The sequence below is a fragment of the Leucopleurus acutus genome (genome assembly GCF_964270905.1).
Source record: "Leucopleurus acutus genome assembly, chromosome: 18".
Classification (NCBI taxonomy): domain Eukaryota; kingdom Metazoa; phylum Chordata; class Mammalia; order Artiodactyla; family Delphinidae; genus Leucopleurus; species Leucopleurus acutus.
In genome coordinates, this window is record NC_139160.1 from 19,037,165 (window position 1) to 19,063,351 (window position 26,187).

Below are 26,187 nucleotides of genomic sequence, written 5' to 3' on the forward strand. Positions count from 1 at the left end.
ATGGCCGAGAAGCTTCTGGCCAATGGAAATGGGGAAAAGCGATGTGCGCCTTTCAGGCCTGCCTATAAACCCCTGCAGGATTTAGCACTCTAGCTCCTCCCCTTCCAGGGCAAGTTTGAGGATTCAAAGCTGGCATTGTTACAAGGTGAGCAAGTGTGAGTCCCTGGGAGACTTCTTGCCACATTGAAGTAATGATGAAAACAGACAAAATCCTACTGTTTGAAGTCACTGAGATGTTAGGATTGTTACAGCAGTTCATCTGTCCTAACGAATAGAGCATTACTATTATCCGTAGGAAAACAGAAACTAAAATACAACCTTCCAAAATATAAACCTTCAGCAGCAGCCCATGATCTATTGAAGGAAGTCCTCAAGATGGCATAAAAAGTCCTCTATTACCTGGTCCCATGTACTTCACATTCCAAAAATCTCACTGTCCCTCATAAAGGCTCCCAAAGCTCCTGGACCCATTCTTCCCCATTACAGTACCAATCACAACTGTATTGTAATTAGTTGGTTATTCATCAGTCCCTTTCACTAGACTGTGAGTTTCCACTAAGGCAGCAGTTGTCTTTCTTCTTCACAGGTATACCTTCAGTGCTTCGTGCCATGTCCCGGGCATATAAAGGATGCTCAGTTAAGTATCTGCTGAATGAATTAATGATGTGCTCCTAAATGTTCATAGCCCATAAAAACTATGAAATTTCAGAGCCCTGAAGGTAAGGAAAAGCAATTCTCATTTTATTAGAATAAATTCTCTTCTAAAACAAATCCTCAATCTCTGAATACCTGACTAGCCAGCCTGAAGCTTTTACAGTATTACTGAAAAGAAACCAAGAGCCAGGAATCAAATAATATTCTTGTTAGACCAGAACTGGTTCCTAGACTAAATCCTTTATGGGTTTGTGATGCTTTAAAAATTCTGACTTCTTAAATTCAGAATTGGAATTTGTCTCAGGAATTTACAGTGAAATTACTCTTAGATATTTTAAATAGGGGTGGATTCTAAATTATTTCAGATAGGAAACTACCTTAGAAATATAAGAATCACCACTATAACTCAAAATGCTCCATTTGTGAGAAGACATTCTCGAGAAAGCACTTTATGTTCCTTGGAAAGTTCAGGTTTAATGACAGCCCTTCCATTAAATACAAAAGCATTATTCTACAATGTTTAAACAGCATCTTTCAAGGTTGAGTCTTAGATGTTACTTTAATAGCATCCATGAAGAATGTAGTTACTTTAAAAGTTTTTTATTTTTTAAAAAAACTTTGACTTTACCCACTGTATACAGAGAACTGGATTTTTAAGAAATAGTTTCTTCTTTAACATGGATTATCTCAAGATATGAAGAACCAAATTACTCTTTGGTTTTATTATGTGGGAAAAACAACACACAGTCCTTTAGTCAAACAACTTTGTGATATTTATATTCCATTGCACAGGTATAGATTATACAAATTAGTAATACAAGTTATTTCTTAAATTCCAAACATTTTCTAAAATATTATTATACCAGATACCTAGGATATTAAAACATCAAGGCGGAAATCATACTCTAAATAGTTAAATATGACACTGAAAATACTACACATTTTAATTAGAGGAAAATTAAAATGTGTGCTCAAATGCTCTAACAAACTAAGTTGCAGGGCAACAACTACAAATAAGTCACTGTGGTCCATTTTTACGTATGCATATATATGATTATTAGATAACCCCTCCTCTTGAAAATGCATAATTAAAACATAAAAATCTGGATAAATGAATTAATGAAATTTAAACTCTTCCTAAGATCTACGGTGAAGTGTACTATTACTTATGACTTCATACAACTACTAATTCAAGATAAAAGACACCACACCTGGAAAGAAAAAAAGATTTTTTTTTTAAAGATAATGGTTTTAATTGAGTTAATGAGATGAAAAACAGTGAAGCCCTGTGTTCTACTTACATGAAAGAAGATTTTAAAAAATAATCACTGCACAAAATACAAAGGGTGGGGTTATGCTGTGGTGTTAAATTTTTCTCCATAATGTTTTTCTTGACTGTTCAAGAACAAATTAAAGTTTCCACAGCAAATTTGTTTTCAAAATGCCGAATCATAGCGCAATTGCTGACTTCGCGTTTCTGAATACCTGTTTGGAAGGGAAAATTTTTTAAATTTCTGATTCTTCAGTAATAAATATTCATGTTAATTTTCACAGTTATTATTTAGACATAAAAAAATATTTTACTCTATATTCCATTAACTTCTATAGTTTGATTTTTTTTTAACACTGCAGAAGTAGATTTAACACTGCAGAAAATAATTTCCCTCTCTTTTCTAAACCAAGTATCTTAACAGACGCTAGTAACAATAATAATGCCATACATATAAATTTATGACCCTGAAGGTAGTGGAAATGTTCTATGTCTTGACTGTGGCGGTGATTTGCTGAAACTCAGAACTACACACTAAAAAGGGTGAATTGTATTATATGTAAAACTATGACTTTAAAAAAAACTATGAACCATAAGATCATTTTAAAATGAAAGAAATCAAGCAGCAGGCTTCAGGTGACTCACCAGCCCAATGTGGGAGAACAGTATTATCAAAAGTGCTACCAGAAAGCCAGGAATGCACTTTAACTAGGTGCCACAATTTCAAAGAAATCACACCATAGTGTATCTGCATGGCACTCCTTACTTTCTAAAGCTGTCACGTGTACTTTCATTTTATTTTTACAATGATCTTGAAAAAAAATGGGGAGATAATGTCATCACGTGAGAAAACAAAGGTGAAGTGATTTGGCAAAGCTACATTAGTTGTGTCAATGCTCTTAATTCTTCAGCCAAATTCCTTTCGAACTAACCTGACTGTGGTTATCTTCAATGTGATCCAAAAGGCAAACTCTGCTTAGAACCTAGATCCCTGAGCATACAAATGAAGAGCTACTTTAGAGACCCTCCAGATAAGCAGAACCCTTGCACAGTACAGCTCAACCAAAGGGGTAGGATGGAAAGGTGGACTGGGTGGCCATACGCAAAGTGAGGTAAGAGCACCTCAAGGGAATAACATTTCACATTCACCTATTCTATCTGAAAAGAGTAGATTTAGAATTAAGATGACTCTTCAGAAATCTAGAAATACTATACAAGGTACAATATAGTTTTATTTTCTCACTCACGGCAAGTGTATTGGTAACAATGACTAGCTTACATCTAAATCTAATTTAACACAATGAAGTAAAACAAACTTTTTTGCCAACATTTTAACATTAGAAAGTATTACCTTTAATGGTTTCTCTGCGTTGCAGTTTGTAAGTCTCCTTGTCATGGCACAGTCGATAAATATAGAAACCCAGGTGATCAATGTTTTCAATGCGATCAGTGATGACCATGTGTTCATGAATCAGATATGACTGAGGCAAATATGTCCCAGCCTACATTTGGAAAAGAATATATTACACAGATATCTCAAAACATACATTGAACAGACAAGGAAAGCAGACAAAATTCTTAGAGATTATAGTACAGAACAGAGATTGGCAAACTACTACCCACCATCTGTTTCTATAAATAAAGTTTTACTGGAATATAGTTGTGCCCATTTGTTTACATATTGTCTATGGCATCAAAATTGATTAGTTGCAACACAGATCTTATTTTTTAAAAGCCTACGATTTATTCTCTGGCCCTTTAGGAAAACTTAAATATAATTTTAGAAATTACATTTTAATTTCAAAATATAAAGTATTAAAAGAAAAGAGACAAGGAAAAAACCTGAAACCACAAGTCTTAGTTCCTCGTTGTAAAATGCTTATTAGCCATACTGTCAGTAAGATGGGCTCCTATAGGGCTAATTTCTCAACAAGGAATTCCAAGATGCTGTAACAGCATCAATAATAAGAAGTATTTGAAAGTTTTATACCTTTATGTTAATAAGTAACTCCAATAGGTTCCTGGGTGGCATAACAATGGAAGTGTTCAGAGGAATCACATAGCATTTATCCAGTTTAAGATCTAAATAGGCTGTGAATTTCTGGGAAGAAAAAGATATATTTTCATTAGATTAATGTACAAATATTACCAATATACAGACAGGCAGCAACTGGATTTTTAAGAATAACTTGTACTATTAGAATGTGTAAATCACTTGCATTTCCACAAATCAAGAATTTTGTGGGGTAGGAATGGAAATAGTAATGGGAGAGGAAATTTTGCTACTAGTAAATACAGTTCTTATCAGATAACAACAAACTATTAAAATTAACTCAAACTATCACCTGATTAAGAGACTTAGTCCCCAGTCCCCTCACTTATAAACCCTAATGCCCTCCAAGGCATCCATCTATTGTATATAAAAATTAACTTCTCTCCTATGCATCTAGAATAGTACTAACTAGTTACTACCATCCATAGAGAACTAAGTCAATTAAATGATTTTGTGTTCTTACGGTTCAGATGAGAAACCTGATCGAGAAAGACCATCTCATAGGATGGTTTTGAGGATTAAAATGAGTTAAACTAAACCATGTAAACATTTAGATTTCTAAAAGCAATTTAGCAGCAAAGGAAGAACAGCATATGGTGTGTATTAAGACAGACAAGGCAAGGAGAAGAAAGGTAGGTTCACTGAGGGTCTGCTTCAGACAGAAAGCCCATCAAATGTTGGAGTTTATCTTGCAGGGCAGAAAAAACCCAAGGCCATTTTTTTAAAAAGTAAAAAGTAAACCATAAATAGAATAAATTAGCAAATACTGAAAATGAAACTACAAAAGCATCAATTAAGGAACTTGCATTCTTTTACAGTTCAGGGCACCTGGCTCACCTTGTTAAAATCATGAACAATGTTGGCAGGATCACTGTCTGCAAACTCTGGGATAGGCACGCTGATGAATTCAACCTCATCTTCCTCAAAGATCTTAATATTTTCCTCAATGGTCTGGTAGCGAGCAGCTGGGGCATCTGCAGAAGGCTCATTTAAGATGACATCATCTTTGATGTACTTTATTCCACAGTAGTAGACGTCATCTGGCTACAGAGAGTTTAAACACTATTTCAGCAATTCAGTGGAAGACAGGTTGTTAAATGTAAGTATTACTTAAGCTGCCACCTTTACCTACATAGCATTTTGCTTGCAAACTCTTACTTTTAGATGACAAGTCAGACAGTTTAATTACAGCGTTAACACATTCTTTAAGATCAGGTTTTAAAGTACTGTAAAAAACCAGTTTCAGAAGGAGAAAAGCAGCTGATTTCTCCTTTACTTTTTGTGTTTGACAAAAACAGAATATAAAAGCAATTATCCATATGGTGACAAGTAAATCTGAAGAAACACACAGGCCTATTTCTACCTGTAAGCCTTATTTTTATAAAAGAATATATTCAGAAACCAGTAATGTTTTTCTGAAAGAACATACTTCTAAAACTTTTTGATGTGATTCACTGATTACATGATTTTTCTCTCATTAGCCAAAAGGGATAGTTTTTCTGAAATTTCTACAGGCATACAAGTAGTTCTGATTTTGCCTTAAAATATATCACAATTAAGTGGAAAATATCAGATTATAGCAAATCATTATAAAGATTTTTTTAAAAGTATGCATATACAATAAAGATTAGGAGCATATAACAAAATGTTAGGTCAACAAATATCTCTGGACAGTGGAATCGCAAATGATTTCTTTTATATAAAAATACATTTCTTGTAAAAAACTGCATTAGAAAGATGACTAGTATTTCCCTAATATCTATCAACATGCCATTATCTCAAAAAATATAGAAAATGAGCACAAAATTTACACATCCTATGTAGAGTATTTCACTTTCTAAGTAAAATCTATTTGTCAACAGTTTCTCCAAACTCTGGTATGTTAAAAGAAGTACACATACTGAATTACTGTCAGAGAAATATATCACAAAACAGAGATCATAAATCATAATCATTGTAATCAGAAGAAAACAATGTCTTAATCCACTGGGATTACTATTCTGTAATAAATTATAAACAACTTTTATCCTAAATTACTTCATCATTATTGCTGAAATCACATTCTTAAGAGAAACCAATGACTGGGGAAGAGGCAGAGAGAAGTGGAACCACTATACTCTGGGCCCAGGAGCAAAAGGCTATTGTGGGGAAGCCCAAAATGTCTATCAAATTATAGTTTATCAATATGACATTTGAGGCTGGTGTATCTATTCAACTGGCAATTGAAAATACTATAACTTAGCTATTAATTATGGTAGGAAAATTGAGGGTTAGTCAATTTTTAAAAATCATCCAGCAATCTATACCCTTTAGTCAGCAAAACAATGTTATTCTGCTTTTAGTGACTGTCTAATAGGTTCAGCAAACTTATGCTCAGGAGATTTTTTAACATAACTGTAAAATAGGACCACCACTCTGACTAAAGGCCACAGACAAAAAAGCACAGGCTTAGAACAGGTTTGGGTCAATTTTCCAATACACGTGAAGGAAAGGCAAAAATGTCCCTAGCATTTTCCCACTTACTTGAAGTGCAAAGTATTTGTACAGGTATGCTCCTCCTAGAATGACACCTGCAAGCATAAATGCTAGTCCAAAGCACATGCACCAACACCAGGCTCTTCTTTGGCCAACTGGTACCACTTCATCTGGGTCCTAAAATATGAAAAAGACTGATGATCAATATCTTATCTGCAGTCAGAATCACAGAAATGTCAAGCTTGAAAGAAACCTTAGTAAGTATCATTTTATAAACAAAGATATAAAGACCAAAGGAGTCAGGTCTCTAATCAAAATCTACCCAGGAATGATTAAGTGGTGGTACCAGGACCCAGCCTAATGCCTCCTGAGCTGAGACACCAGTCTTTTGGGAGAGTGAGTTCTTCTAACTTACAATACCCCACCTGCCACCCATATCTCTAGAGCAATAAATTACATACTCCACAATTTCTATTTTCTGTGCCTAACTTTTAGTGATTAAAATATCTTATAATATTTAAAAATTCAGAAGAGGCTACAATACAACTTTGTCGTGCAAAATTCTGGTGCTGAGTCTTGAGTATTACAATGTCGGGGTATATGAGATTATTTATAAAATTATGTGTTAACCTGCTGCAGGTAATTAGTATTTCATACTAGGTACAAAGCCATTCCTAACCAAACATAATAAAAATTTACACAAAAACTGGGGACAGACCAAATAATATTAAGCAGATTCTTTAAACAATTAGAATCTCAAAAAAGTAGGACAAATGTATTTAAAATAATCCTGTAATTCCACTGCTCTACCCTAAAGAATTCCAGTTTAACAAAGTTCTTCATTTTTTTTTTTTTTTTTTTGGTAGTACACGGGCCTCTCACTGTGTGGCCTCTCCCGTTGCAGAGCACAGGCTCCGGACGCACAGGCTCAGCGGCCATGGCTCACGGGCCCAGCCGCTCCACGGCATGTGGGATCTTCCCGGACCGGGGCACGAACCCGTGTCCCCTGCATCGGCAGGCGGACTCTCAACCACTGCGCCACCAGGGAAGCCCAAAGTTCTTCATTTTTAAGATATCAGTAGAAAACTGAGGAAAGATTTAGTAAGAAAAACTTATTAAGTCAAGAGACAATACAACTAGCACACAATTTTAGACTTCTGATTTTGACCCCCCTCAAGGAAATAATTTAGCACTGGAACATCATCTAGGGTCAGGATATTCAGTCAGATACACTCCTTGCCCTTCTAACTCAGGCCCTCTACTGTCGCTTCAGAGTTATAGCTAATTTCTTATTTGTGCCCATGTTCATGTGCAAAGAGCTGACAAACAAATGAGATTAGCTGCTGGTATTATATAACCAGTGGCTCAAGAAATAGTACAGGCAGCAAAAGAAAGGCTCCAGTTGACTTGAAACCAACATAATAAAAGATGATCTAGTAAGTAGTATGTGTGTACAGCCCTTCAAGTATGTAACTCTATCCTTTGCTTGGAAAACTCAATATGGGATGGATTAAGGGAGAAAGTAGACTCGACCTACACCTCCATAGATAAATAGGATATAACTTAAAAGTTAGGAAGGAAACCTGTATGAACAATGCTGGATACGGTTGAAGCAAGAATTCAGTGAGGAAAGAATGAAAGCTAAGGTTATGTTTTCAATTCTAAGATAAGGAATTTTAACTTGATACTACCGGGGTAAAGCCCAAGCCCAGATGTCTCAGCCAACCAAAAACAATTTAAGGAGCTTGGGTTGGTTGACGTTTAAACACAGAATTTAACACTGTAGAAAAAATGCCATTCAATCTAAGGATTGGCTCAAACACTGTGAGAGCATCACACTTTGCTAGGCATACCTGTCAGTGTATGGTATGTATACTCAAGACAACAAGTACACTGCAAGGAAGTAGTGTGTACTGAGAATAAACCTAGAGGAATTTATCAAGCCATACAAGATACCCATCTGTGAACAGAAAGTTACAAGAATTCCACAGGAGTCATAAGGTATTATGAAACCTGAATGATAAAGTACATGTAGTGTTTTGCTTGAGCCCTTGTCTGAGATGAGAAACAGTTCCTAGCATAATTAATTTTAGGCTGGAGGCAGGGTGGGGAGACGAGAATGACAAACGGAAATAGTCATTTCTAAACATTTGGTATCAGCTGCTGAGATAGTCAAATGTGTGTACAACACGCCCCTGTTTGGCAGGCTCTCTTCACTAGCAGCACTTAAAGGGATAGCCAAAGAGCATATGGGCAGACACTCGTAAAAGAATATGCAGCCCCGAAGGTTAAACTGATAACAGTGTCCAGGCCTTGTGCTCTACCATTTTTAGCAGGTCAACAAACGATATTTTCAAAAATAAATTATAAATGTCTACTATGTGCCAAGAGCTGTGCTAGGACTGGGCATGTAGCCTCTGCCAAGAAAGAGATCGCTCAGATCAGCCTGGAAAACAAATATACAAAAAACATAAATATGCCATAGGCTCTAACAGGAGAACGTAGAAAGCACAGAAGAATGGCTGATTGGGAGAAGACTTCCCAGGGGAGAAAATACTGGAGAAGAATGAAGGACGAATACTTATTACCCATGCAGAAGACAGAGTGAAAGGGCATTATGTGTAGGGCAAAGAATGAATAAAATCATGGGGCCAGAATGTATGACATTCCACGGGTCACATGTGGTACGGCTGGAGTGCCCAGTATGGTGGTGAAAGGTACAGGGGCGAGAATGGAGAGGTTACTGGGGCAGGTCACAGAGGGACTTTGTGTAACAGGCTATGGAGTCTGAATTCTCATGTTCATTCAAAAATCACATCTCAGGACTATGACAATAAAACAAAAATTTTAAATTTCTCAAGAGAATCTAACTTATAAAATACCTCATGTACTCACAGGTCATTTGTTCAGCACCTCAACCACGTGAACCATGGCTTAAGAATCAGGAAATAAGAGTCTGAATCTCCAAATTACAGACCCAAAGTCCATGCACCACAATCATCTATTTCATAAAAGAGGTAACAGGTCTTCAAAGTCTGTCTCATCTCTTTTTTTCTCTAAATTTCTATAAGGTTAGTATGGTAGCACCAAGCCAACCGTGGCACTTAGTTGGCACTCAACTAATATTTGATGAGGGAGTAGAATGTAGAAAAAGTTTTTAAAAGCTTGGTTATTTATTTTTTTAATGACCCCAAAGTTACACATCAGCAGCCAGCATGACAATGAAAGGTGGGGGCAACATAAGAATTTATGACGCACAGGAGACTGTGGCTTTTTAGCAAAGAATAGTAGCCCTAAGCACGCAGCCCAGTTCAACATTAAGGGCCTGTTATTTGCAATGTACTGTGCTAGATCCTGTGGGAAATTCAAACGTGACTAAGACATGGTTGGAATCTTAAGCAATTTACAGTCAAAATTAATAGTATGCAGGACAAATAAATGACGTTCCTTGTTACAGTCTGAGTCACAGAGAAGGGATTAAAGTATATTCAAGATAGAAATGTTGTTAACCTAAGTGATTTAAAAATGCATTTTAAATGATTAAATTTTAAAACTTGAAAGAGTATACTTAGAGAAAAAAGCCACATGTTAAGATTTAAGAAAAACCCCACATGACCATCTCAAAATATGTAGAAAATGCATCTGATAAATTGTAACTCCCATTCATAATAAAATCTCTTCGCAAACCAGAAGAGGTGAAATTCTTTAACATGAAAAAGGCTAATAATCAAAAATCTACAGCAAACCTCATATGTAATGGTGAAACTTCAGAATTAAACCATACCCTTTCAAGTCAGGAATATGAGAATGCCCACTAAAACTGATTCTTTGTTTTCATTCAACATTGTACTAGAGATCCTAGGTAGTACACAAATGATAGAACATGAACTGATTAAAAGATTAGAAAAAAGAATACAAAGCTGTGATTATGTCAAATGATATAACTGTCTATGTAGAAAATCTGAGTAAGTCACATTATTCAAACTAATTAAGAGTTCAGCAAAATTGCTGAAGATCAGTAATTAAAAATCAACTGAGTCAAAGATTTACACATAAATAGTCCTAGCATCATTATTCATAATAGCCCCAAACCAGAAACAACACAACTATCCACTAACTGATGAATGGATAAAGTGTGGTATATTCATACTGAATCTCAAAAACACTATAGTGAAAAAAAAAACTCCAACGCAGAAGACTACCTACGAAAAGGAAAAACTATAATGACAAAAAACAGCTTAGTGGCTGTCACAGTGAAAGGAAGATGGAAGAAGTATGAGGAAATATTTCAGGGTGATGGAAATGTTCCATATCTTGATTATGGTGGTGGATACATGACTTTATACAATGACCATAAATTCAATCAAACTGTACAAATAAAATAGGTGCATTTTACTGCATGTAAATTTTATTTTAATATGGGGAATGAGAGAAAAAAATACCAACTGAGTTCCTATATACCAGGCAATAAAAGAAAGTCTAACAACACCAAGTGCTGGAGAAAGTGTGGAACAATGGGAATTGAGGACTTCTGCACAGTAGACAGGAGCTGGTACAAATGTTTTGAATAACAATTTGGCAGTACCTAATACAATTAAAGATACATATATTTTATGACCCAGTAATTCCATTCCTAATAACATAACCCTAGATAAACACTTTTGTACACAAAAAGAGGCTCAATAATGATTACTGCAGAATGGTCATTAAGGAAAAAAATTGGAAATAACCTAATGTCCACAAGTAAAGAATAAAGTATTATGGGTTCATATAATTAAAGTCTAAATGAAACCAACTAGCACTGTTGATTTTGAGATTAATCTCAGAAACATAATGCTAACGCAAAAAAATTTTTAAAAAAACACCATATATTGAAGACTTAAACATAAAAGGAAAAAAACATATAAATGGTACTACAAATTCTTTGTTTTTATATGCTTGGATTATTTCATAATTAACAACAAAAATCATAAAAATCATAAGAAAAAGGAAAACCACTCATGAACAAGAGCAACTTCACTGGGACATAAAACTTTACTTGGCCTAATTTAAAACAAGTCATAGACATTTCCTCCCTTTGTACTGCAATAAAACTGGTGCACCTTAAATGATGCTGATAAGGTAAAAGAACTCCCACAGGTGCTGTACAATTATCACCTCATTAATCTTCCTAAAACCTCAAGTTTTTACCCCAGTTTATAAATGAAGACGCTGAAGCACACACTGGCCTATAATCACCCCTCAACAGTAGGGACAGAAAAGAAGCGGCTTCAAAAGCATTCTCACTCTTGCACTGTACTAATTTCTGGTTCGAATAAATCTTATCGTATGATAATAAAATTACTTAACCAATTATATCTTAAGCAAAATGAAGAGTAAATTCTGTTCTGGTACTTCAATTAGTTAAGAATTAGGTCACCTCAATCAGTTCCCTAAGAGGCTTCAGTAAATGTGCTTCAATTATAAACTTAACTCAGACAAAATGCAAGGGTTTTCATATAATTTTTATTCTGTGCCCATACTAACAACTCACACTTCACATCCTCTGGCATCTCTATGTAAGCCTTCTTTGTAGAATGAATGAAGAGACACTTTTTCAGAGCTCCCAGACATACTATTTTGCATTATTAGAGCAAATGCAACAACACCACTTTAGGAACCAGAATACTAAAGAGGAAAGTATCTCTTAGGGTTAAAAATCGTATTACAAAAAAGAAAAAAAGAGATGGCATAAAACACTTTATATTTAAAAACAGAAATACAGAAAAGAACCAATACAATTTATTCAACTCAGAGTAGCATAAGCTACTGAACCTTCAGAAATATATTTATTTAGAAATATGTACTTTTAAAAACACATTCAGTAATATCAATAAATAGGGGTTGCACAGGCCAGCTGCCCATGGATGTGTTGTTTGGCCTGTACACTGTTTTACAAAATACAGAATTAGCTGCCAACATTAAATATATATATAATAATTCAAATTTTCACAGATTTCTCATCAATGTTCTAGTTTTCTCAACTCCTCCCCCATCATTTTTCTTCCTAGTGAAGACCAAACATACCAAGTACTTTTCTACAGTGTTGCTTGGTTTTGAACCTTGATTTTCATTTCCAGCTATGACTGGGTATGCTTCCTTCTGAGAACCTAATTTTAAACTACTTCTCCATATAAAAGGGTTTTGAGTTCTGGGTTCTAGAAACTGGATTAATATGGTGACTAAAGCAGCTGAATCCTTTAAGTGACAGAACAGGTATTCTTTTGCAAAGAACAAATCCAAGCATGAATGGCATAAGCAAACCAAAAATGGTGACAGAGAGAAGCTGGGATTGGACAAGCTCAGAAAAACCACAGTCCAAGAGCTACGGGAATAAAAGATGGTCCAGACAACACCCAGTTCTCCGGACAGACAGAAACAATGAGAATGACAGAAACTACTCATGGTATAATACCATCTGTATGAGGTTCTGGCTAAAGGTTAAACTACAGGAACAGAAAACTGGGACAGGTGTGACACTCAGGATTGACTACCAAGTGATATTAAAGAACATTTTGGGGTGAGGAAAACATTCTGCATCTTGACTACAGTGATTACACAAGTGCACGTATTTGTCAAAATTAACAGAACAGTATAAAGCTAGAAAGGCTGAAAATTTCAGTATGTAACTAATACTCCAGTATATTCGAATTCCTCTCCTTTCCCAACTTATGAGGAGCAAGGAGAGTGTTTTTTCCTAAAAGCCCATTAAATGATACTGAAGAAGATGAAAAAGATATAAACTTTTAAGAAAGATAAGGATGAAAAGATTGATAGCAGACAAGAAATCTCAAAATTTTGGAGGATGGGAAACAGACAAGTGGTATTTTAACTTCTCTGTCTCAATCACCTCATCATTAATGGATTAATAATAGCACTAATCTCATAGGGTTAGTGTGGGGACTAAATGAGGAAATACAACTGAAGTATATAGATCACTGCTTGGCACAGAGTAAATAGTAAGTGCTAAGTAAGTGATAGCTATTAGTATTATCCCCACCACCATCTGACTTAGCTGGGAAAGGTAAGCTGAAATAGGTATCTTCTTGGAGTAAAGCCAATAAAAAGTAATCTACACCTTTCATTTTTTAATATTCCTTCTTTTTTCCTTTCATAATACTTTACTGATGCACAGAAATAAATTTAACTTGTTTTATTAAAATATACTCATGATTAAAAATATATATATACTCATTAAATTAATTAAAATTGCTTACAAATAAACTCTTAAAATATGTTCACCCTTTAAAAAACAAACAAAAAAGCAATCTACAGCAAAATACTGAAAAGGCCAATTAAAAAAGGCATTACTGGAGAGGAAAACAAAATGACTTCCTATTCCAATAAGAATTCAAAAATAAAAACCTTGGTCATCATTTAAGATCTTACTTAAAAAAATTTCCAAAATGTTTTCCTAACTATACTCTTTGAACCACAGAACTTACACAGGCAATCGTTCCAACTGATTACCATCATGTAGGATACCAGTGCCATCCATTTGCCACTGGTACATGTTCTATTCAGCTGGCTTCTACATTAGTTTTCTTTTCCCAGCGTGGAAAAAAGCAACAAAAAGACATGATCCAGCAACCTGTTCACCATTAATAGCAGTAATTCATTACCAAATATATTCTGCTATATGTAAAACACAAAAATCTATGGCTAAGAAGCTAAAAATCTATAAAGACACCAAACATTTGTTTGCATTTTCTCTTGCTCATTTAAATCAGTAATCTGAATTTTATTTTCTCATTTGACTTTTCAGGTAAGATTGATACTATCTCAACTAGGGTGAGAAAGTCCACATGAGAAATCTTATGTCTGAAATGCAAAAAGGGAGCAGCTTTCCAAGTGATTGGCATTATATGGATATTAATGTTACTGCATTATTTTACACTTGGAATAGGGAGAGATTTTTTAAAAGAGAAACTAATCTAAAATTACAATGTCAGGACTTCCCTGGTGGTCTAATGGTTAAGAATCTGTTTTGCAATGCAGGGGATGCCAGTTCGATCCCTGGTCAGGGAACTAAGATCCCACATGCCAAGGGGCAACTAAGCCCACGCCACAACTATAGAGCCTGCGCGCTCTGCAGCCTGCGCACCACAATGAAAGATCCCGCATGCCACAACCAAGACCCAACGCAGCCAAAAAATAAGTAAATAAAATAAATAAATATTTTTTAAAATTAAAATAAATAAAATTACAATGTCTACAAAACCAATTTCTCATTAATGTCCTTTTTTGTTAACAAATCCTATGACACATAAGCAGCAAAACAGGAATAAAAAAATTAAAATTTTAAAGCCATTGCATAACAGTTCAACTACTGTGAGAAATATGAAATCTGAACCAAATTACTGGCATTATATAAAATTAGCACATGCCTAGGTTTTAAAAAAAAATAGGCCAGAACTATAAAAAAAAATTAGGCTGTAAATGCTTTTAGTGCTGGATTGTAATTTAATCACTTTTTACATCATTAGGGACAAGCAGAGTATCTGGTACATAGCAGAATATTAATACAAGAATACCTTAAGAGTCTTCTATTCTTTTTCCTACTTATTAATATTTTAAAAGATGACCATCATTTAAATATAGTGTTTATTCAATCTACACTGAAGAGAAGTGTACTAATGATAATACTTTATGAAATTTCATCAGGTTTTCCAATTCATATTGGTGAGATTAAACAACAGCATTATATACAAATGATATTTACTGTTAATAACAACCTTTACTAGGGATTGATAAATTGGTCAAGATAGATTTCTTCTGCCACTGGCTGAATCATGAGTTCATATTGTTCCTAATAAGAATATCAACTGTCTTCCTAAAAATTTTAAGTATGATAGGAAGGCTCTACTCTATAATTCATCATAAAATTATGTGTCAAGATTAGAGGAGGAAAAAAGCAAACCTGTTCTGGACTCATTTTTGTGTAAATCTTGGATTTTAATGTCATTCAACGAGATAACTAAACATTTGTATTCAAATGAGTCATTCCATGTAAAATGCAAAACTTTTGCAGAGAAAATTCCAAGTATATTCTTCTAAAAACATAAAGTAATTCAAATGTGGAAAGTTACATCTCCCATCCAAGTTTAAAAATTTGAAAGTTATATAAAATGACTATTAGAAAACATAATTCCAGTTCTTGAGATCAGAGATATTTGTCTCTCTAGAGTGAACATGTAAAAAGTGCTTTGAACCTATGCCTAGCACCAAATGCATGTACAATAAACACTCAATAGTCATTTCACCTTGCTCCCTTATTCTACCACTCTCCTCACCCTTGGATCCAGGGGGTTGTTTTCTTGTGAAAACAGACACAGATGTTTAAGTAGGCTGTGATTAATTTGGTTTACATGGTTGGTCTCTCTGAGTTACACCAGGGGCCTCCTGAAGGTTGAGGTGTTTAGTGAATTTTAAATCCCTAGTATATAGTCTGGCCATGCAGTAGTAGGTGCCTCTGAATATGTGATCAGTGTACTTCTCAGTAAGAAAAGCTCCTGTATGAAAGAGCCATGAAAGCTTATTTAGTCCAATACATCATTTTACAGATAAATATAATGAGGCCCAGAGAAGTTAAATAAAATTATTTGTGCGGTATCACCAAATAAGGCCTGAATATCATCTGACTTCATGTGCACACCTTAGGGAAGGAAAATCATGGAGCTGTTAGGTCAATGACCTACCTAAATAATAGGTTAGGCAAATTAACTCTGGTAATAAGTGACGTGATACCATGTTACAACTGGATAACACTCATATCCAACCAGAAACATAGCCTAGTCTGAGTTTCTACAGATTTTTCCTCTCGTAATAGGTTTACTTAAATTTAGCCACACTCCTAGTAAGCATTATGTGTATGTGTTAACCATTACAACAGTAGTGTTCGTATTATTAGCATGTTGACAAAATTAATAGAATTTTTCTCTATTATTCATCAAATTACAAAGGATAGTAACAGAAAGTATTAAAATCATATGCACATGAAGGAAAAACAATAAATAAAAATAACTCAGGCACACTAGCATATAAGCATTTCAAAATCAATGAAAAAGGCTAGATATTGTTACAAAAATGAACCTAACTTAGAGGAATAAAGCCACAAGGCAAAAACCATGAAGTTGGTAGTGAGTGAGTTGCCTCTAATATTACTCATGAAGAAGACAATTTTGGAACATTAAAAAGGGAGACAAGAAGATGCCTCTTTTTAGGTCATCCTGTCTGACCTTAAACTGGTGTTAATAAAAATGCACATAGTTTCCATTATTATCTATTATTATCATTAAGCCCATTTTTAATGTTAAAGAAAATATTCTAATAAATCTTAAAGCTATGAAGACAGCTGAGTTGAAAGTTCTATTATTGATTTCCAGTTAAATGGTTATCTTTACCTCCTCCTGAAAGCTCAACAGAGTGATAGTAAAGGGATAAATAAATAAACCTTAAGCCAGAAAATGGAAATGACAGAAAACAAAGTATGTCAATAACAATTATGAAAGCTGAAAGCATAAGGAAAAAAATCTCAAGCTTCTAGAGGAAAAACAAAACAAAACTGGTCATATTCAAAGAACCAGGAATCAGAATGGCATCAGACTAGACGATAACGGAGCAATGCCATCAAAATGCTGAAAGAAAATTATTGCTAACCTAGAATTTTATGCCCAGATAAATTATCAATTAAATGTGAAGACAGAGTAAAGACTCTCAGACAAGTAAAGTTTAAAAAAATAATTGCGCTCAGATGCTTTTTCTTGGATTTATAAAACATAAGATCCAACTTAGGATGGAGGCAAGGCAGAACAATTCCAGGATAATAATTACTCTCAGGACATCTGTGTAGAAACATACCTAAAATACAACTAGTCTGGGTGGAAAGACTGAAAAATGACAAATGAAATATCGCCAAGAAAAATATGGAACTCGGTAAGTTATCTGATAAGTTTGTAGATACAGAAGGCAATTATACTGCTGTCAGAGAGTCAGGATGAATTAGCAATACATAGAAAATTAAGCAATCCTCCCCCTTGACCCAAGAAGTCAATTATCAAATTCAGGGGAAATAAAAATGGTTTTGTACAAGAAAGGAAGTAGAATAAGTTATACTACTTACTCCAATGTAATGCAGTATAACTACATTAACTAGTAGTTACACTGCATTACTACTTACTCTGTGTAAGTTTCATGTCAATTATAATAAAACCATGGACTATCAATTTAACCAGACATTACTATAACTATACTAGGAGAACAGATTATGTATATACCATGTAAATATATAGAAAAGGCTAAATATTCACTTTCCATATTAGGAAGCCAGTAGGTAATATCTAAAATTGCAAAAAACACAAATGAAAACAAAAACCATGAAACAGCAAGTACTTAGAGTAGAAGTTCTCCAAATGTGCTCCAGGGATACCCTTTCAGGGGATCCACAATGTCAAAACTATTTTCATAATAAAAATAAGACAGGGGCTTCCCTGGTGGCGCAGTGGTTGAGAGTCCGCCTGCCAATGCAGGGGACACGGGTTCGTGCCCTGGGCCGGGAGGATCCCACATGCCGCGGAGTGGCTGGGCCCGTGAGCCATAGCCGCTGAGCCTGCGCACGTCCGGAGCCTGTGCTCCGCAACGGGAGAGGCCACAGCAGTGAGAGGCCTGCATACCGCAAAACAAAAACAAAAACAAAAACAAAAACAAGCTCTTGGGGTCCTCAACAATTTTTTAAGAGTACAAAGGGGTCCGGAGGCCAAAAGGTTTGAGAACCACTAATTTAAGAAGTGGGTTCCAAAAAAAAAAAGTGGGTTCCTCAGAGATAGGGCAGGACTAATATTTGCATTTTAAAGCTAAATTAATACTTTAATTAAATCCAAAATTAGATTTATAAAATTCTATCAACATCTATTACATAATGAGAAATATACTTTTATACAAAAATGGACATAGCTACTGAATGCTAAGGATTTTTAAGTTGCAGGAACAGCTCCTCACCAGAATACCTTGGGGAAACAGGGTGTTATTTATCAACAATCTTGTTATGTAACTGACATGTGAGGTAGGGATAAGCAGTAATGGTAACACAAGAAGTAATATTCCAAAACAAGCATGATGGGGGGGGAAAAGTGGGACTTTTAAAAGATGGGGATGGGGAAAAGCACTAACATTTAATTGAGTTTCTATGAACTAGGGACAGTTAATTCCATCACAAGAACACTATAAGGTTGGTACCACTATACTATTTTACAAATGAGGAAACTGAGGCTTGGGAGGTTTCCAGACTTGCCCAAGTTATCAGATCCAGGTAACAATATTAACTTTTGCCAGTAGGATCTAACACTGTGAAAATAGTGTTAAGTTGGAGGTATTAGTTTATAAAAAACAATACAAAATGAATAAATGCTATGCTTCATTAATTTTCTACTTCTATCTTGAAGTCTACTTCTAGAAATCTTTAAGATGTAGTAGTGCCAAATAAAAGTTTGAATTGTTAAAAAAAAAATGTAGTAGTAATAATAGCAGCAGATATCTATTCAGTCTTACTCTGTTCCAGGCATTGTGATCAATTTTTTACAGATTATCATATTTCCCAGTTAGCTGATGGAGAATCAGAGAGTTGGAATAATTTATCCAAACTAACACAGTAAGTCGTAGAGATAGGATCTAAATCCTAAAGCACAAACTGCATAGTCTGACTTCTCAATAAGTAGACAGTGTGGTTTCCTGAACTATACCCCTTTTTGGAGTGAGGGAACTAGGCCAAACAAGAGAAATTGATTATTTCCCCCCAACCATTTAAAAATATAAAAAATCTTTCTTAGATCATGGGTTATACAAAAACAGGCAGCAGGCCACAATTTGGACACCTGGGCCATAATTTGCCAGCCCTGCTCTCCACTGTAAAGGAGACTGTAAAATGGTGGCCTATGTCAGTCTTCAGTGTTTCCGCCTGAAATTCTGGTATGAATTAGTTGTTAATACTGAAAAGTCAAGTTTTAAATAAAAACCCTGATTGTAGCTTGCCTTTAAAAACTGGAGGATCAAGCAACACTGGATCCTTTTTTTTTTTTTCCGATGAAAATGAAGAATATTCTAAGTTGTTTAATATGGGGGGAAAAAAAAAGCCTAGCTTCACTATATCATTTGCTTGGGCCCAGGAGTATCGAGTTTGCCGTCTCCGCTTAACATGCCTAGCGCTGCCCTAGATGGGATTGGGAAATTTTTTCCTAGCACTAATATGAAAGCAAGGTAAAACAGACTGAGGAGAAAGCTATAAAATAAAAAATTTTAAAAATTGACATGGTATATATAGTAGAAAAGAAATACTAGAGAGACTGGCTGACAAAATGAATTTTAAGAACTGCAGACCTAGGGAATTCGCTGGTGGCCTTGTGGTTAGGATTCTGGGCTTTCACTGCCGTGGTGGCCCAGGTTCAGTCCCTGCTTGGGGAACTGAGATACTGCAGGCCATGCAGCTTGGCCAAAAATAAATAAATAAACAAAATTTTAAATAAACAAATAAAAATTTAAAAAATAAATAAAAATTGCAGACCTCGGTGGACCAACTCTTAAAGTCATTTTTCCCAGCATAAAGAGGATTCTTCTTCTGGACACTGCAGTAAGTGATTTACTTAACAATGCAACTTACCTTTTTGGTTTTTATATTAAATACTTTTAAACATCATAATCATATTTAAAGCAGAGAAAACAATCTAAGATTTACGCTTTATTCTTAACTCGTTATGCAAAACATTTAAGTCTTGAAAAGTAATTTTGGCATTAAAAGTTAAAACATTCAAATATACAGAACTCCATTAAAACTTCTCATTTTTTAAAGTATGAAATTCAACTATGCCAAAAAAGGCTTATGCAAATATTTCAAAATCTTAAAGTATTAAATACCTAACGTCATACTTAGTGTCAATTTCCCAAATAAACTCCCTACATGTTTAACTTGAAAATGTTTAGGATTTATAAACTGTGCAAATTTAATTTCAACATTAATTTCTCTTCTGACAAATATATTTTAGCTTTAAGTCATATAATTACTGCTAGAAACTTATCAAGATTAAAAGATAAATATTAAATGAAAAATTAGAACATCCCTCTATCATAAAAATAGTAGTATTTTCATTTCTGAAACTCAAGATTGAAAGTCTTCTGCATAAGAATAAAAAGTCTATGTTATTCTTACTTGCTTTTCCCCCAAATGGCAGAATTATAAAAATACTTCATTCTTTCTTTTCCTCTAATCAATTAAAGAGCTCAAAAAAAACTTCAATTGTTTAAAAACAATTTTGTTCAACTGTTGGTAACACATAAAATAGAGGATTACACTGTAGATTTCTTTAAAGCTATTAAGTACATGTATCATAAATACTGATTAAAAGGGATAATCACAATTAAATGATTTTTTAATGATGTTCTTAGTGTCATATCTACAATAAAATTTCTAATTTTCAACTTTCAGTTGCCTACCCTATAAAACTTTCATTGTTCAGCTCTGTGCAAGAAAATGAGAGCCAAGGAAATAACTCTACACATAAGCTTCTTGAAAACATAGCTCCAGTGTTGCTACTTTCTACAGCATTTTGACAAAAACCACCACGTGCTGTCAAATCCTTTATTTTAACAGGCAGCAGTTATGGCCTGAAAAGTCCTTTGATGGTAAAGTCCTTAACTCCTTTAGTCTAAGCTCTAATAAAAAATGACAAGTTTACCGAAAAGTTTAAGAGGATGCATTCACTGATGTCATTTTGAAAAGACACAAATTTTTCTGGCTCTTCCTCTACTGATACTATGACATACAAAGGAGTCCAAGAAGTTTTAGTTATACCATGAATTTAGAAAGTATTTTCCTTTTGGAAAAAAGAAAATGACTTTCAAGTAGACACTCCAGATATTTAAGTTATGGTATGAGAACAAATAAATAAAATGTCCCACCTTACATCAAGCCTTAGCAATACATAATGAAAACTTCTAAAGTTAAATTCTAAATCAATTTAAATAGGCCTGTACCATGTGTTTCAAGAGATATTTCTGATTAAAATAATACTTCCATTCACTTAAACCTCTTATATGGCACAGCTGATATTCCATAATGTCTTACAGGTTTATGATTTTGCCAAGGATAATATACTTGCTTCTATCTAGTCCGGAGAAAATAAGTTTAAGATGACACTGGGAAGACCCCAAGCAGGTAACCTCCAACTGCACGACATGCAATTTTGTCCACCCTCTGCAGCTGCAGCAGCCCGTGAGGCGTGTGTACATAGGAGGTCCTGTCAAGTCACTTGGTAGGCACAGGGGCAATTAATTTGTCTCCCAGAACTAATCCTTCACTTCAGACATCAATATCCTCATGAAGAACTAAAATGCAGTGACTGTAAAGTGTTTGCTGGCCAATGTTGTTTACAGACACCTAAGTTACACAACTAGGTAATCATATGCACTTTTGTTAAAGGGAACCAAGCTCCCCATCCCTTCTGTAAACATCAAAACATTTCAGTAAATGTCATCATATTTTATGTTCCTTCTCCCCTCTACCTCCCCAAAACCAGAAAATACAATGAACACCAACACCACCAAAAGGCAAAATTACCAGTCCTGTTTATGCAAACAGAAATGCCAGAAAGTGTAAAGAATTAGGATCCAAGTAGCCATTTTGTGACGGGTAACTCAGAACTTACTGGGTTGGCAGTCCTTCACTTATGCTTCCATCCTGCCCCATCTTTTCCGCTCCACGAGCATTTTACTTTTCCTTTTAAGGAGGTCTGCAACTACAACTACGATGCACAGCAGAGAAGAGGCAACACTATTTATCAGCAAAACAACTTGCACGGATACCTATGAAGGAAACTTGAGCTTCTTCGACGCCTGAGATCCGGAAAGGCATTTCCTAATTAGGCATGACAACAGAAGTTGTTATTGACAACTACTGTTCTACAGTGAGGTAACCCAAAATGAAAATTGAGCGTATTACATAATACCTCTATCTATCTCCTTTCTCTGTGACCCATGGCTACTTAATATAAGGAAGGAATGTAACATGCTGAACATGGGAAGGAACAAAGGGAACAGTCTGATTAGGGTGAGGAGGTAGTTATTTTTTTTCACAGTTAAAACAATTTGATTCCTGCCAAATATAATTATGTAATTCTAGCATTTTCATAGAATTTTAAAACTGGAAGAGTCCTTTACAGACCATCTGCTCCTACCCTGTCATCTTACACATAAAGAAATCTAAAAACTTAAGCCCAAGATCAAGTAGTTGTGTAATGACAAAACTGGGACTTCCAACTCAGGACGTTAAGTATTTTCTTTGATATTTACATATATATAACAATTTTCCAAAGTTCAAAGTAGAAACACAAACATTCATGAATGAATTGCTGCCTCTAACATAAAACATGTATATAATTTCAAATTCACCTCTATTACACAAAACATAGGGGAAAATGTAGGGCAAGAATAATAAATAGCAAGCTAGTTGAGGTAATATAATCAATAGACATGGCTGTTGGGATTAATAGCTACTGAAAAGACAAGACTGAAAAATGGGACAATGGAGCTGTTTCCAGAGGGTCCTCACCCAGCAGTGAGAAAAGAGATAAAGAAATAGCAAAGGACAGGAGCAGTGTAAAAGTACTGGAATGCGTGTTACATAAGCCAGCTGACTGGAGTGGTAAGAATTCTTCCGGCATAAGGTCTGAAGAATCTGCATTTTTAAACCAAAATCCCAGATGATATCAGGTGACCCTTAAGAGTACATTTTGAGTAACAATGGTTTTCGGGATATCATGGTCTAAGAGAGTTAAAGATACTCAAAATTCTTGTTCAGGGGTTCTGGCCCATTAACTAGCTAAACTGGATCCTCTCCACCAACCAGGCAAGGAAATGCCCCAGGCAAACACAGGAAGGCTGATTCTGTGCAGAATCCAGGGAGTCAAACTCAGTAGTTCCCCAGCACAGTCACCCCAAGGAGCCAGAGAATATTAAGGAATCACTGACCCAGCTCTAAGAGATCTTCCACAAATGTCTGTTATTAAGTAAGGTTTTCATTTACTGTTAAGTGACTGATTATAAGGATTCTAGTTTTAATGTAGAGCAGTATTTTGTCACTCACTTAAGAAGTCTTTGAGCTTATAGCTAGAAAAAGAATGTCATTTTGTATCTGCCAATTCATCCATGACTGCTATGTGGTTACAAAGGAAGACTGGCCCTCACAGCTTTGTTCCAGTATTTTTCTTTGGCTATGGGGATCTGAGAAAACAGAAACAGAAAACATAGCACAGAGCTATGAATGGTTACTTTTTTTCCTGCTGCTATGACCATAATATTTGAATACGGTGAAATTGTGAGAAATTCTGAGAATCTGAAAACAGGGTCACCATTTCAGAAATGACAGTAAATGCCAAAAGTCAGATTTAAAGCTGCCCAGCAAATTATTTCTGATTTTTGTCCAGAGTTTCACATCTCTTTCACTACAGCAACAGGGAAAAGCCACCTGAAGTGACATCATCCAATCCTTTCTCCCTCTCTCTTTTTTAATAGGAGGAGTTATATTTGTTCATAGGATTTTTAAAAAGACAAATAATAGGATTAAAATCTATCTAATCTCTATCTACGTATTTCAGTCTGTTATGACTGAGTACTTGACTATCAACTTATTTTAGGTACAATGAATGTTAGATAAACATAGAGCTAAGATAATAATTTGCTGCTGGAATTATCCTCTGTGGATTCCAAACATTTTCTCTTAAGATCAAGACGGTTTACAACGGATTCAGGAAAACAATACCAATACCAAAACTCTAATTCCTTTTAGGGAATCAGTCCACTTCCTATTTCAAGGCAAGACAGCATTTAAAAGTCAACCCCTGACGTTTGTTTTTAACTAGAACATTTCCAAAAAATAAGTACAGGCACATCCAGATTAACGTTGTATTTTCAAACATTTTTTACAGTGTGTTTTCCAGTAGTAGTAATTTCCATTAGATCATATAAAAAACAACGATTATTACTCATACTTGCACAAATTATTAGTTTTTTTAAAGTCAGAACTAAGTTTACCCTACTTATAATAGGTCTTGAAAAATGCTAACGAAAAAATTAAAAATTACGCAACATAAATAACTTCTACAATTGATTTCTACAGGATTAAAATTTTGCAGCCTGAAGATCTCCTAGAAAGAGGCTGTGAGTCTTTCCTTTTTATTCAACTTCTGAGACAATTATAATCATACCTTAAATGAGAATTATTGTAAACCACTAAAACTTAGCACAATCATGGTCCCTCTCCTGATTTTTTGCTTAGGGCTAAAAGGGGGATTTTGTAAAATAAAGGACAATTTTACAAGGGACGTAAGACAAGTCTGTTACGTTTAGTTTCACTTAGTGTAAGGGACTCTCGTAAAAATACTGATATCATTTAAAAGTCAATTGTCGGTTTTACACAGACATCCACATAGTAATTAGCGAGCTTTACCGGGAATAATCGTTTTAATAATAAAATTAACAGCCAGAACCTACTCGAGCAGACCGTCACCTTGCTTTCTCCTCTCGCCCGCTCCCTCGCCCCCCTCTCCCTCCCCAGACCCCACGGTGAAGTTCACCTGCCAATACCGAAGGGCCGTGGAAAAAGAGGAGGTAAAGAAGAAAATGCTTTTAAAATTAACAGGCTTTTACAGTAGCCGGACTTAGTGCAAGGACTGTTCGGCCTAGAAACGAAAGTAGGAAGCTACAGAGGTGTAGGCTTGTAATGATGTCAGCCATTTTAGGCACATTATACTGGGAGGAAGTGCCAAACTCCGCTGTTGTTTTTGTTGTTTTGCGTGCCGCCGCCGGTCTCCAGATCCACCGAAACCAGTCCTGGCCCCGGGCACATTCCCGGACTGCACCAACGACCGTGCACTCGGCACCGTTCTCCAATCCTCCTCCCCGCAGGCCTCCCAAGCTCCCTATCCCGCGTCAGGCGCCGCTTTCCGCACACGCACTTTCTTACAAAGAAGCTGAGCCGGACAAGCAAGGGGAGCGGCCCGAGAAAAAGGAGAGCTCGGCCCTCTCGGGGACTCTGTCCCGCGCCCCGCGCCGCTTCGGGCGCAGAACAGCACCGGCCCCTCGCAGCTCTCCCGCGGGCCCAGCGCCCACTCCTCCGACCCCCTGGCCCTCGGACCTTGCAGTCCACGGCGACCGCGTTGTGGGGGATGATGAGCGCCTCCTCGCTGCTCTTGGGCTCGCCCTTCTTGGCCTCCTTCTGGGCCAGAGCCGAGTTGAACGTCACCTTCACCATGGCGCGGTCTGGGGCGCCCTCGGAGGGCGGCGGTGGGCTCGAGACGCGGGCTGCGGGCTCCTGGCTGCGACTGCAGCTTCCTCGGCCGGGCTCCGAGCACGGCTAAGTGGCGGTGGCGCAGGATACTGCAGCACCAGCCCTGCAGCCTCGCAGCTCCCGGACGAAGACCAAGACCGTTCGCTTTCCCCCGGGGGCGGGGCCCGAGGAGGGCGGACGGGGGTGGTGGGCAGGGGGCGGGGCCGGAGGAGGGCGGGGTGGGGTCCTGCGGGCGGACCCGAGGTGCAGATCCGAGCCGAGTCAGACCCTGCTCTCTCCCCGGGTCGGAGGAGAAATGTAACCGGGAAGGGCGCTCCTGCGTGCGGGCCTGGATTTTGCAGTTTTGAATTAGCTTCCAACCAGTTT

The 26,187-nt window shown here is 36.2% G+C and overlaps 1 protein-coding gene across 1 annotated transcript; it reads right to left on the reverse strand.

Moving 5' to 3' along the window:
- Positions 1-943: 943 nt before the first annotated feature.
- On the reverse strand, positions 944-25,955 carry ITM2B (integral membrane protein 2B). The gene is made up of 6 exons (XM_082859631.1): positions 25,669-25,955; positions 6,501-6,629; positions 4,815-5,021; positions 3,915-4,025; positions 3,276-3,426; positions 944-2,139 (listed from the first exon to the last, which is right to left on the reverse strand). The coding sequence occupies exons 1-6, from the start codon at positions 25,783-25,785 to the stop codon at positions 2,054-2,056; spliced, it is 801 nt and encodes a 266-aa protein (XP_082715757.1). The 5' UTR covers positions 25,786-25,955; the 3' UTR covers positions 944-2,053.
- Positions 25,956-26,187: the final 232 nt, after the last annotated feature.

Coding starts and splice junctions, on each gene's coding strand:
- ITM2B (XM_082859631.1), bottom strand. CDS start 25,785: ATGGTGAAGGTGACGTTCAACTCGGCTCTGGCCCAGAAGGAGGCCAAG. Junction 6,630..25,668: donor CGGTCGCCGTGGACTGCAAG/GTCCGAGGGCCA, acceptor TTCATATTTTAG/GACCCAGATGAAGTGGTACC. Junction 3,427..3,914: donor AGTTACTTATTAACATAAAG/GTATAAAACTTT, acceptor TTCCAAATGTAG/GCTGGGACATATTTGCCTCA.